Genomic DNA, 14,334 nt, shown 5'->3' with positions numbered 1-14,334 from the left:
ACTCGCTTCTCTTGCACGCCTTCTTCGCACCACATCCGCTTTCTCCGACTTCCAAAAATATTTAGAATTTGGAGACTTCCCTTCTAAAGGCGTGTTCATAATGTCACGATCTCGTTGAGCCATTCTTTCTTCTTTAACCTATTCCCTTTCTTGCCTAAGTAGCTCTCTTTCTCTCTCATTAGCTTGAAATGCTTTCTCAACAGCTGCAGAATTTGCCTCCTCTCGAGCCTTATTAGCCTCAAATTTTGTCATTTCCTGCACCAAAGTCAATTCACCTTGGCAAGCAAGTTGTTCCATATACTATGCACAATCATTCTTCGAAGCACTCCCTTTTCTCTTTGAAGCCTTCTTACCTTCAGGCCTAATTGGATAACAGGTCTATCCCGACGCTTGTTCAGGGGGGTGTTTTGGGCACTTCTTCTCCTTCATCTTCATGAACATGCGGGCCATGATCAGGTGTATAGTGTAGAGGGGTGTTGTACATGAAAACTTCTGGACCGACTTTCCCAACTTTGAATTTAAGACAATCTTTGACAATATTTCAACATTCCCACTGGTTAAATGATTTATTTTTGGTTTTGGTTTTGGCACCATACCAAGCTTGTGCTTGACGTTACTACACCATGCAGGATAAGAAATAATTATAACCAAAGTAGGTAACAAATAAATAATACAAACAAATAATTAATATATTGTTACCTGATCCGCGTAATTTTCCCCACTTCGAATATTATTACTGGCTTGTGCCAAGGCGGCTCTCCATGCACTAAACGATTGGCTACGTAATTTCCAACGAGTAGACATTGATTCTTTGGTTCTTTTCTCACCCATTTTCTTCAGATAATTGGTATGAATAAGACTCCACATTTCTCGCAAATGCATCTCATTACCCGTAAGTGAACTATGAGTAATTTCAACCCAGCTAGTACACAACGCAATATCTTCAAGAAGCGTCCAATTCATACCTGCATCAGTAGTCATTTTGTTGAACAAAAATTGGATTGAAACTTTGAGAGAAAGATAGGAATTTGATTGAAAGTAGTTGAGAAAATATGAAATTGTGGTGTAAAGTAGATGATAATGAGAAGGTATTTATAGAAAAGTAAAAACAATTTTTTTAAAAAAATTTCAGATTTTTTTTCAGATTTTTTACAAATGTTTTTTAAATTTTTATTGAACTAATTAATCTTTGCCGTTGGATTTTAAAAAAATTGAATTTCAACACTCCAGATTGTGCCACGTGTCACAACGATAACTTTTCTTAATTTTAAAACAATTTTTTTTTATTTATTTATAAAGAAGGATAATATCAACCTTTGATCTCAGATCCAACGGTTGATATTAAATAAGATTTTTTTTATTTTTATTATCGTTGCAAATCGAACAGTCCAATTTAAAGAGCCGTTGAGATCGAACGGACCGTGGGAAGCCACGTGGCTTTCTAACGGTAACCTCTTCAGATTGCGATGTGTGCCCCATACACTGAAAAGCTATCGACTGACGCGCCCCCACGCGCTTGATAGAAAAAAATATAAAATTGGGCTGACGCCAGGATGACGTTAGCCCTTGCGTCACATCCACTTGGGCTCTCAGGCTGGCAATTCCTCACGGGCCCAGAGCTCAGCCCTCCACTCTCCCTCGGGCTGCCCACACTGGAGCTTCAAGGCCGGGCTACTTGGCCCTATTTGGTCCACTATCCCCCGAGCACCAGCCCACGCTGGAGTTGCTCTAAGAAAGAAGATGGTGGGTTTAGCCTCACAATGAGCTATCAATATAGTGGTTCAAATTTACCTTTGGCGAGAATCAAACCTAAGACCTCTCATTTACAAGTAGAGAAGAATAACTAGATTGTAGGATTAAGTGGTAAAGTTGAAGGCTTCTCCTTTTTTATTTTTTTTTTATTTTATTTTTTTTATCATTCATTCATTCTTTCTTTCTTTCTTTCTTTAGTACAAACTAAAATCTTGTTAAAAATAGACATTACGAGAGTAACGGTTAAGTTTAGGGGATTATATGCTAGTGTTAATCCAAAGACATGATCTAAAAAATGTTTGAGGTCAAAAAAGGGTCTTTACTCTCTGTTTATAATCGTATGGTCCCAATACGTTAGTTTTTAAGACAAAATTTGCTGACGGGCGCTTATTTTTATTTAAGGAAAATATTAAACACACACTTGTTTAGCTTCTCAAATACCTATATACAATCACGTTAGTTGAGTTATTTGATTTATTTAATTCGATAATTAAACTTAAAAAAGGGTGATGAGAAGTTATAAGTGATGTGTGAAATTAGCTCTCTTTACTTAGAAACAAATTCCGAGTGCAAATTGACAGTAGGATAATCAAGCCCTTTATTCAAAGGGATTCTTATTTTGGGGTAAAAATGGGAACTAGTTGTTTTGCTATTTCAACGATCCGAACCCTCTACATTTTGTAAGTGTCGATTCATAAATCATTCTTTCAAAAATTCAATTTAATCTAAAATCATTTGTCTGTTTAATTATTACAATGAAATTTTATTATTTCTTGTAGAATAAAGTGTTCGTCAATTTCTTTGAATTCAATTAGATGTCTCAAATTTTTTCAATTTGACTAATATTTTATAAGAATGAGGTATGGACTCAGCTTGATAAATAGACGGTTCAGTCCTGGGTCGTTCACCGAATTTAAGCCCAAATCCATAACCTAGCGTTTTTCATTTCCAAGGTCTCCTCTGTTCTTTTCACACTGTCAGTGTTCGGACGCGAGGCTCGCGAGGGAGGAGGATGACGAAGTTCAGGAAGCTAAACCGACCCACGGGTCACCGCATGTCCATGCTCAGGTACCTAATCTCACAGCTTTAGGTTTCGAAAGCCAAAATATTTATGTAATTTTTTATTTATTTTTCTAAAATCGAAAGAGTTATGTTGGTTTGACGCGCAGGACGATGGTGTCGCAGTTGGTGAAACATGAGCGCATTGAAACCACTGTTTCCAAGGTACCTCTTTTTCTTTTATCTCCCTTCTCATTCTTCTATTTACTTGTTGGGATTTTCCCTTATTTTACAATTTTAGGGGTTTTCTGGGTTTAGGGTTTTAGTTAGTTTCTTTGACTGAAACAAGCAATCTGATTATGTATTGTGCTCTGTTTTATGATTTTGTATTTTTTGTGATAGTTCCATTATTATTATTTTTTATTTGGTGCCTGAACCCTGATACATTTTTGGTGCCATGGTCCTACAAATGTACAAGGACAAAAAAGTTCAGCATTAGCTTCAGAATTTCGGGAAATTTGAATATGGTTAGAATCAACAAAAAGTCATTAACTTTACGTTTAAATGTTTTGTTTGTTCTATTTGCAGGCCAAAGAGATCCGACGCGAGGCTGATAAAATGGTGCAGCTTGGAAAAGATGTATGTATTGATTCTGCTATAACTGTGTTTAAATATTACATTTGCGGGTAGTTTCTTGCAAATCTCTACATTTTTATATTTAATAATTAAAATGAACTTTTCGTTGACAGAGATTTATGTGAGCTATAGTCCATTGAAGAGATTCTTAGAGTGACTGTTTCGGTTAACTTATAGGCCCTGCTTCTCTTTCAATTGCAGAAATTAATAGGTTTGAAATAACCCACCTTCTGATTTTTTGTATGAGGAGCACGTGCTTGAGTAACTCCTAGTTGCAAGTTTGTAAATTCTTTAAATTGTGACGTTATTTCAATTAGATAGAGACTTTTACGTAATCTTAGATAGGCCAACATGAGATTGAAATGTGAGGTTCAAGTATTAGAGTGAGGTTGAGTTGCATGAATATGCTCATGTTATCCTTTCTCATGGGATCAAGTATTGAGATTTTTGAAGTTCAAAAACATGTTAGGTGCTTTTATTTGGTGGTCTATAGATGTTCTGTGGACTTCCAAATAATCTCAAGATAGTGAATCTTTGATGATTCAATTGCCCAGTGTTCTTTAGTTGTTGGGTGTGAAACATAGTGAATGTTTGATGATTCAATCACCCTTTGTGCGTTTGTTGTTGGGCCTTGCATCAGTTTTTTGATGAAAGCCTCACTAGTTATTTGAATGAAAAAGGCTAGTCAGACTATTGTTTGGGTCAAAATATCTTCCGAAATGGATATGTTTATATTTGGTTAAAGAGATTACATATACCTTTTTATTTTCCTTTGGGTTTGGGAGAAGGGGGTGTAATTGCAGGATGTGAACCAATATCTGCCAACAGAATCTACAAGCAAGATAGTATCTAATTGAAATCCAAGATACCCAATGCCCAATAAATCATGCCCCATAGAACCCATACTGTCAGTCAGCTTTGAGCTTCATGATAAATATCACTTATTTGAAAGTCTTCTATATTAACCAGAACTTGGTAGTTTGATACAGTTCTTTGACATTCGTGAGTGAATATTTTTATGTAATTTTCTTTTTTTTATCTATAAACACTTTATGAGGGTAGTTACCAAAGTTCTAACTCAATGTTTGGCTATATGAACATGATGAATTGGAGTTTAAAACATGCTTCTGTACTCTAGTTGTGCGGTGCAAAGTTCTGGAAATATCTTTACCGTAGATCCACATTTTATGGCTTTTTATCTCACGTGATTCTTTTCTCTTTCAATATTGAGACAGGGCTCCTTGTGTGCCGCAAGGCGTGCTGCTGCTTTTGTGCGTGGGGATGATGTACTTCACAAGCTATTTACAGAACTGGCTTATCGATACAAGTGAACCTCAAACCCCTTGTTTTTTTTTTCTTTTAAGTCTTCCGTATTTTCATTTGTTACATTTATTGGATATTATTTTACAGGGATCGAGTAGGCGGATACACAAGACTACTTAGGACTCGTATACGAGTTGGTGATGCTGCACCTATGGCCTATATTGAGTAAGGCTGCTATTTATTCGTTGACTGACGTATGTTTGTCAATCTAGCCAATTTAAAGACTTGTAAAGGTGGTAGGTTCTACCCATGTCCAAATGCCCAGCCTAAGTAAAAGAGTGTAAGGCCACCCATTTTAACCTTTGGATATAAATGGCCCATTTACGACTGTATAGATTTGAATATATAGGCATATACAAATCCACCCATTCAGAACTGATCAATTCAAATCCAAAACAAAGTCAAGTGAAGTCGAAGAAATGTCAAATGAAATCAAGCACCAAAATGAATTATTAAGAATATTCTCAAAGAAAAAAAATTCTTAAGAAAAAAATCAAAAGCGGTTTGATATAGCTTTTTTTTGGGCCTCTGGCCCTCATATGTACCAAAAGGATATTTATTGGGAGTATGATGATTAATCAATAATCTAAGCGCATTTGGTGTGTGTGCATGCCTTCATTTTATGTCGGTAAATGGTAATTTTGCATTTCCTCTGCAACTGCCTTTTTTGCATCTTTGTATGCTCGTCTGCCATTCCGAATTCTTTTTTAGTAGTGATTGTTTTGCTTAAAAATTTATGCGGACATTGAATGTCCAATATGTGATGTGATGTGATGTGATGCTTTCTAAATGTTACCCGGACATTCAATGTCCAATATGTGATGTGAAGTGATGCTTATTAAATGTTACCCTCACCATTCTTGGGATGGAAAAGCAAGAGGAAGAACACCCTTTTCATGGAAGAAAATGGGGATTGAAAAACATAAGCAACACGGTTTACTTGTCTAGTACAGCTACCTCATTGATTAAATAATGCACTTTCTTAGGTATTTTTGATAATATTTTTAGTAGTAACGGGTGCAATTCTATCAATTAGATATCTCTAGTAGCTCACAATGGTTCATTGACTGTTTTGATCAATACCGGTTGATGTCGGGCTACATTTGACCATGTGTTGGCATACTTGTATAGGTTCATCGACAGAGAGAATGAGCTCAGACAATCAAAACTACCAGCCCCTCAACCACCAGAGAGAGTTCCTTTAGATCCTTGGGCAAGATCCAAGCTTTGCAAGCGGTTTGCACCTCCTAAAGAAGATAAGAGCTCTGAGATTTGATTTGCTGTATTGAGACTTTATTTCTGTAGTTTACTAAGTCGCCAATATCTTATGATTCCGTCGAGAGAAAGTCTTCGATTTTTCGTGGTTCTCCTGATAAGAAGTCTCTGATTTCTTGTGAATCGTAGGCGCAGATTGTTCTGATTATTGGCATGCATCATAATGCAATGATATACAAATCTGTAAGCTCCCCTTTCATCAAATTACTTAGGAATGAACAATTGCGTCGGACTCGGTATGCATTTGGACGTGGAGTCGAGAAGTTGATGCACATCAATTTTTATTTATTTTGTCATTAAAAGAAGTTGATGGATCATTGAAGTCATCGTTATGTGCATGTGGCAAACAAATTTACAAGCATGTCACCTGTTTGTTTTGGAATATTCTTACCGCCCGAGGGTGATGCTTGTCATTCTATTTATTACTATTTGATGAGTTTAAATTTTGAGATTTATGTAGTAGATTGACGCAAATTTCAAAATTTCAAACTATCCAACGATAATAAATAGGGTGGTGAGCAAAAATGAACTCCACTTGTTCTGCATGATCAACCTTTACATGTCCTTGTAACACTTGATGGATTATTCTTTGTCACGTTGTGGATTATTCTTTGTGTTATAATATCGATGAATGATAAGGTTGATATGTCCTAATTATAAGGCATATTAAAAATAGGGTAAAATGTGGTTTAATCCCTTGAACTATTCAACCAGTTGAAATTGACTCCCTAAACTAATTTTGTAGTAAATTAACCTATGAACTATTTAAAATCAGCCAATTAACCCCTTGCTGTTAGATTCCAATCATCATTCTGTCGAATTCAAGAGCAAATTAGTCATTTCATCATCAATTCTTGTTAATGATAATCACCAATAAAATTATGACATATGTACACAAAATAATGGGTAAAACATATAGCATAATAAGAAACATAAAAAAAATCAAACGTCTACATAACGGATCACCTTATTAAGTAAAAATTGATGATGGAAAGACTAATTTGTCCTTGAATCTAATGAAATAGTGGATGGAATCTACCAACGAGGAGTTAATTGGCTAATTTCAAATAGTTCAGATGATTAATTTACCAAAAAAAATAGTTTAGATGGTCAATTTTAACCGAGGTAATAATTCAAGGATCAAATAGCAGTTTATCCTTAAAAATATATGACTTGGTAGATAAGGTCAATATGTCCCAATTATAAGGTACATTAAAATATATATGACGTAGCGGGAACATATGATTCAAGAATTGATAAGCGTCAAATTTGATAGCTTAATTTGAATTCCATCAGCGATTTGAAATTCACTAGAAATTAGAAAAAATTCTAAAGTTTAATTTATAGTAATATGAATTGATTACAAATCTAAGGTCAATATGACATATTTATTATGTATCTTCTTAACCCTACAAATCCTAGGATTTCAAATACGAAAGGAATTAATAATAACAAAATATCAAAAGTGTCGCAAAATCTTAAAATCCCATTTTGCGATAGTAAACAATATAATTTAGCTGAACTCTGGCGTGTCTTTTCATTTTTCTTTAAATACATATATTATGGGCTCAAATTTGGCATGCCAGTTAGTCCGCATAACTTGAAAAGTCCAAGATATCTATTTACGGGGTATGGCTGCAGAAAATTATATATTAACCTTTGAATTATCAATTTTCCAATCACTTTTTTCATTAAATGTTGTCTCCTTTTACTTTCATTGCATGTGAAATAACGTGATTCTTGTCCTACATCAGTCTATCCCACTTGTAAATAATTCACTGTCAAGTTCATTTTGAAAAGATTTTTGGGTTGACATGAATATTCTTGGTGTTTAGTTAGAATTACAAAGGAACTAATACCATACAAAAGATTAGAATGTGCAACTTGATAATCTAACCTCTTCTTGGCTGAATCTTCTTGCATCCAAATTCAATTGTTTCTTGTGACTTACAATTTAATTCCATATTCACCTGTTAAGCCTTTACCAAATCAACATTATCTACAACCATGTCAATCATAATATTTTCAAATATGACAATATTTTGATTTTCATGGAGATATTCCTGTGGGATCTTTTAACGTGCATGATATTTAATTCTTCAATCTTGTTCTCTTTTCTTATATTCTTCTCCACTTGAGAAGAACTCGACCTCTAGTTCTCTTGTATTCGAGATGCCTCTACTTTGGTAGTTTGTTGCTCATCTTCTTTTTGTCTCTCATTCCCCAACACTTGTGGAGTTTCTTGAGGATATCTTTTTCAACCCTGATAGGATCAACAACTTCTTTTTCTTCAACATCTTCCTCCATCTTTCTTGGCATATGGGATCATCAAATAATTTTTCATCCACTACTTTTTCTTTGAAAATAGCGTTTTACGTTCTTAAAAGATACAAATCATATTCAAACGGGACCTATACCTTTACAATAACTCTCTTCATTCTACGACAAGATCAAATATGATTTTTTTCCTTCTTTCTTTCATACCTTTTACAAACCATCCAACTTTTTGTGTAGTAATTACGAGTGCGTATGGAAGTGACTTTAACATGCTTAAAATCGTTTATTGTTGAAAGTGTTTTTAGAACAAATCCTTAATAAAATGCTAGTGAATCTTAAAAAATCACTTGAAGTGCTTCCTGCAAGAAGCACATTACTGATGCTCTTCCAAAATGACTTTCAAGTGCTTTTAGAACCTAAAACACTTTCCCCAAAAGAGTTTTTCAGTCATGTTACATGTTAAAAGAACTTCCAAACGAGTTATAATTTTTCAACCCCCTCATCCAATCTTTGAATATATGGGTTGTTTTATGTTGTTGGGCTCCATAGATTGAAGAAATTTTTTAGTGGGTCGCATACACGACCCCACACAACATATGTGTAGTATAATTGGTTGGAATTTTTTCTTTTTCAAATTTACAACTAATTATATTATTATACTTAATTATCAAACTATGTTCTAGGCAAATTAAAAAATTAGGAAAACTAACTAAAAGGGTTTCAAAACTTTGAATTTTAACCAAAAACCATGTTGTAAGTTTATTTAATGGTTAGCACAAAGCCCACTTTTAAATGAGCCCAACTGAAATGGCCCAACCTAAATAACAAGCTAATTTGTCAATTTTGCCCCTAACAGTTTTAGGTTAGGCTACATTAATTAATCTGTTAGTTTAGTTACTTTGAAATTAGCACAACTGATTGGAAGGGCACTTTTTTGCTAAAATGTTGCAGAGTTCTTCAATCTGTAGATTTTAATTTTTTTCGTGAACTGGGCGAAGGTTTTGAGAGTCGATTTTTTTGAAATCCTGATCTTTGTGTTGTTCATTTAGGTCTTTCGAAGTAAGTATTATTCTTCAATCGAAGGTTTGTTGAAGGTTTTGAGATTTTATTTTTTTTCCAAAACTGAACGTTCTAAGATTTCATTTTGAATTTGTGATCTTCGTTGTTGTTCATTTTTTCACTGGAGTTCCGTAATTGATCGCCGTTCTTCGTAGTTTCGTTGTTTGGAGGTAATTGACACCGCATTACAGGTTCTAAGATTCTAGTTTCATAATTTTTCGAGTTTTTGCATTGACTGATATATTTTGTATTAATTTGTGTTTAAATTACAAGATATCAGGTAGTTGATTCTTTTTTTCTTTTTTTTTTGAATTTTGAATTTTTCAGTTTGGATCTTATTGTCTTGAAGAATTTGCAGGTAAGTCTTGATTTGTTCATCACGCTATTTTGTGTTTAATTTTTCATAAATAGTGGATGTAGTATCATAATAGTTTATGAAACAGTTGTTATTATAGTACTTTTTAGCTTTTTAATTTTGTTTGTGATGTTTTGTTTTAGAAATAGTATTAGTTTTTGGTTCATTTTATGTAATATGATTTATGAAACAATTATTGTTTTGTTTTACAAATATTGGGTTTAGTTTTGTAACAGATTACTAAACAGTTTTGGTTGTGTGCTACATTTTATTGTTGTGTGTTTAATTTTGATAAATAGTGGATGTAGTATTATAATAGTTTCTGAACCAATTGTTATTATAGTACTTTTTAGCTTTTTAATTTTGTTTGTGATGTTTTGTTTTAGAACTATTTAGTTTTTGGTTCATTTGATATGAATATGATTTCTAAAATAGTTATTGTTTTGTTTTACAAATATTAGGTCTAGTTTTGCAACAGATTACTAAACAATTTGGGTTGTGTGTTACATTTTGTCGTTGTTTTTTTTGTTATATGCATATAATATTTGTGTGCTAATTTGTAATTGTTTGTTTTTTTGTTCATTAGTTATGGAGAATGGTAAACTAGCTTAGTTTACATATGGTGGTTTATCTGCTGTTTGTTCTAATTCATCAACTTCTACATTCGATTAAATTTGTATTGATATTTGTTCTAGGTTTAAGGGTTTGAGACTTGGTTATTTTGAGTTGCGATATGCTTTCAATAAAGATCCTACTTGTCTCCTAGATTGTGATGCCGATGTTATGCTGACGGTTCTTGATGTTGTTGGAAAATCCATCATAGAAATATTGGTTATGGATAAATGTGATGGTTCTATAGTTCAATTACCTATGGAAAGCATATCTTCATCTCGTCGTACATCAAACTCTATGATTGTTGTTAGTGAAAATGATCATTTAGGGAAGTATGGTTTTCATGGTATCCATAATTGTATGTCATGTGAATGAGATAGTTATACAGAATCTGAGGGGCAAGATTTTAGGGGAGGTTATGTTGATTTATGAGATAGGTTGAAGAAGTTTTCAGTTGAACGTGGTCTTGATTTGAAGTATTTGAAGAATGAGAAAAATCGCATTAGTGCTGAGTGCTTTAGGAAGGAATCTGATGGTTGTCTTTGGCGTGTGTATGCATCCAACTGTGATATTAATGACTTTTTCATTATTCGGAAGTTGCATAATATGCATACATGTAAGGGTATGATTTAAAAGAAGAAAAACAAAGTTCTTGGACGGCTGTTTGTTGCTTCTTTCATCAAGGACAAAGTTCAATCAAATCCTCTTATTAAACCAAAGGAGATTATTTCAAACTTAACAATAATTTTATGGATTAGATATTAATTATGTTACTGCATACTTTGGCAAAGAGATGGTAGTTTTTGAACTAAATGGTGATGATGTCAATGTTTATCACCCTCGTTTAAGCTTGAAGTTGTATCAAATATCAATAGATTTCTTCGTTTGTTTATTGCTTATGATGCATGGATAAAAGGTTTCATGTTTTGTCATCCGACGTTATTCATTGATGGTACTTTTATCAAGAGCAAATATAAGGGCAGATTTCTATCTTGCTATGCAAAAAATGGGAACCACAGTGAGTTAATACTTTCTAACTTTACATTCAATACTATCTGTTTTTGTCTTTTTTTTTTTCTTTTTCTATTTTTTTTTTTTTTTTTGTATATTGTTGTGCAAAAACTTTTCATAAATAGTTGAAGCACAGTTTTACGAAATAGTGCCATGACATTTATACTAGTAGTTCTATCACAGTTTGATAAGTAGTTAATAATTGACTTTATTTATTTCTTTTTGTTGTGCATATATATTTGATTTTATTATTAAATAAAGAAAAAAAAAAGTTGCAGATATACTTCAAACACATTTTAAGAAATAGTTTAATCAGAGTTTCAGAAGTAGTTTATATTTTGATAGTACATTTTCCTTTTTGTTGCGTAGAGATTTTTGAGGTTGCTTATGATGTTGATTCAGAAACGATAGCAAATTGGAGATGGTTCTTATCAATATTATCTGGTATATTGAGGCCTCAAGTGAGGATAATCACATTTATGACATGATGGTATTTTGAAGAGCATTGCATAATTCTTTCCCGAGTCTCCACATTCATTTTGTATTGTTCATTTGAAACAGAATGTCAATACTTTATTTCCAAAGGCGGTTGGTGAGGGACTAAAGAAGAAAATGATGAATCTTTTAGCAAATTGTATGTATGCATGAACTCTATCTGATTTTGATGATTGCATGATGGAATTCAAGGATAACAGGCATGAGCATGTGAAGAATTTTTTGTCTAATTTATCGAAAAAGAACTATGTTATTGTCCATTTTCCTGGTAAATGAGCAATGCACTTTCAGAATCTTTTAACGCCATGGTGACTTCTTGAAGACATTAAAGTTTGACTGATGGTTAGTATGGCTGAGAAGAGGATATTTGGTCAGACTATTCATACAATTTTGTGTCCAAAGAAAGAAAATGAGATGAAGTTGTTGAAAAAGGGCATGCATTGGAGGATTAGTCGTTCTGATGTGGATGCTTTTGAAGTTAGGACTGAATGAAATTGGTTTGTTGTTTGTTTAGACGATAGGACATGCTCTTGTGTGCAATGGCAACATAATTGTTTTCCATGTTCTCATGCATTGCAGGTGTTGCAACATGATAATCGTTATGTATTTGAGTATGTTGATCATTACTGGAAAGCAAGCTTTTATCGGGAAACATATCAGTTTGTCATGTATCCATTTTCAGATTTGGATAAGCCAAATGTTGATACTGTCATAAATGGTGTGAGGCCTCCAATTATGAAGATTTCGTTTAGAAGACCAAAGAAAAGTAGGATGAAATCCGCTGGTGAAATCAATGGGACTAAGAAGACCATCACTTGTAGCAGGTGTGGATGTTCAGGACATAACAAAGTTTCATGTAAAGTTGTTATGCAAGATGGTTGATCTTTTGAGATATGAGAATTTATTAGTGATATGTAACAGATTTTCATTTTGGAAATTGTTTATTTTTGTTTTGAATTGATGTTTTGGAGAATGTAATTTTGGTTTTAGAACTTTGTTCGGGTATTATATATGAATGCAATGTTTTGAGTATTTCCAATTTTTACGAAATAGTATGTTGAGTTTGATAAATAATTAGTACATAGCCAAGTTTATGGCTTTGTGGTTTCAATATTTGTTTACTATTTTGTTTACATTTGAAATTAGTTGATAGTTATGTGCAATGGCTTTAACTTTATATAAACTCACAGTATGTAATTGGAAGTTTATTGATTTTGATGAAACAAATTTTTCCAGTTTAATAAATAGTTGTTATTTTTTACGAAATAGTGTTGCCAGTTTCATCAATAGTTTCCTATGAATGCAGAAATAGTGATGCTTATTTTTAGAAGGAAAAAAAAAAGAAAAAAACCCATGTTTATGGCTTTTGATGTTTCAACATCTTATTAATGTTAATTTGGTATGTAATTTGGCCATTTTGTTGTCCAACATACATTTATACAAAGAAAACAAGATGAGACTTTAGATTATTAAATGTATGTGAAACCACATTAACACTAAACTTGAACAATAACATTAAGACTTAGTCACAACCCCTCTCCCTTTTTCGAAAGTCCACCTTAACTTGATATTATTAAACTAATTAACTAGCTAATGATCCAAGCATGATGTTAACTAATGATTATGACTCGTTTATTTTCGAAATGGCACCTCTATAAAGTATACTTTTGTATTTGATCAAACCGTTGAAATACAATTTTAAGATTTAGTCATGGAATGTTTTAATTGGCATGTCGTTTTTAATGGAACACATCAAGATATATTGTTATGGACTATAATGATGTATGTACAACACCATACTACAAACTTAATCACTGGTAAAATAAATACCTTATTACTACTACTACTACTACAAAAACAAAAAAACAAAAAAAGAAAAGAAAGAGAGATCAATACGCATATTGGCATCATATCGAACAATTGATAATTATTTTCCATATTGATCTATTGATACTTCTTATCATCATGTTAATTTGTACGTTATGTGACACGTTTATGGCTTTTGGATGACAAACTTAATCACTGATAAATAGTTGTTAATTTTTTTTACGAAATAGTGTTGATAACTTCAGAAATAGTTGCCTATGGATGTAGATATGCATATTGATCTCGAGTAGTCAAAGTAGTCAAAGTAGCTAAAGTACACTTATTACACAACAGTGCTAAGTTCGTATGTCTAAACTAGAGAAAATGTCAGAACTGCCGAGATTCCTCGAGTGCCACAAAGAGTACAACTATCTAGGTCCTGTAGGGGCGAAAAACAAAGTTGAGTGGGTCAGCAAAACAAGCTTATACGAAAACCTTTATCTTTGAATATAGTAACCCCTCGCCGTAAAACAAGTATAGTTTCCTTTAAAAACATACTAAGTAAGTATGTAACCACAAATCTATATCCATATACTAAGAGAATATGCCAAGTCAATGATATATCAATGCCACAATAATAATAATCATGTGATAATCAAGTATAAATAGTTTGCTCATCATCTAAGCTAGTACACGAGTCAAAGTTGCCTAAAGCAACCTGTACGACAAGACTG

At 33.0% G+C, this 14,334-nt stretch overlaps 1 protein-coding gene across 1 annotated transcript; it reads left to right on the top strand.

The window, feature by feature from the left end:
- Nucleotides 1–2,669: 2,669 nt before the first annotated feature.
- LOC137736938 (uncharacterized) lies at nt 2,670–6,228 on the top strand. Its single transcript, XM_068476267.1, has 6 exons — nt 2,670–2,820; nt 2,922–2,976; nt 3,340–3,390; nt 4,623–4,714; nt 4,798–4,875; nt 5,842–6,228. The coding sequence occupies exons 1-6, from the start codon at nt 2,765–2,767 to the stop codon at nt 5,984–5,986; spliced, it is 477 nt and encodes a 158-aa protein (XP_068332368.1). The 5' UTR covers nt 2,670–2,764; the 3' UTR covers nt 5,987–6,228.
- The last annotated feature ends 8,106 nt before the right edge of the window (nt 6,229–14,334 follow it).

The sequence above is a fragment of the Pyrus communis genome, chromosome 1 (genome assembly GCF_963583255.1).
Source record: "Pyrus communis chromosome 1, drPyrComm1.1, whole genome shotgun sequence".
NCBI lineage: Eukaryota > Viridiplantae > Streptophyta > Magnoliopsida > Rosales > Rosaceae > Pyrus > Pyrus communis.
This window is presented reverse-complemented; position numbering and strand designations above follow the sequence as displayed.

Excerpts from the sequence above, each read along its gene's own strand:
- LOC137736938 (XM_068476267.1), top strand. The coding sequence starts at position 2,765 with ATGACGAAGTTCAGGAAGCTAAACCGACCCACGGGTCACCGCATGTCC. Across the intron at positions 2,821-2,921 it reads CACCGCATGTCCATGCTCAG|GACGATGGTGTCGCAGTTGG; the intron begins GTACCTAATCTC and ends TTTGACGCGCAG. Across the intron at positions 4,876-5,841 it reads GCACCTATGGCCTATATTGA|GTTCATCGACAGAGAGAATG; the intron begins GTAAGGCTGCTA and ends ATACTTGTATAG.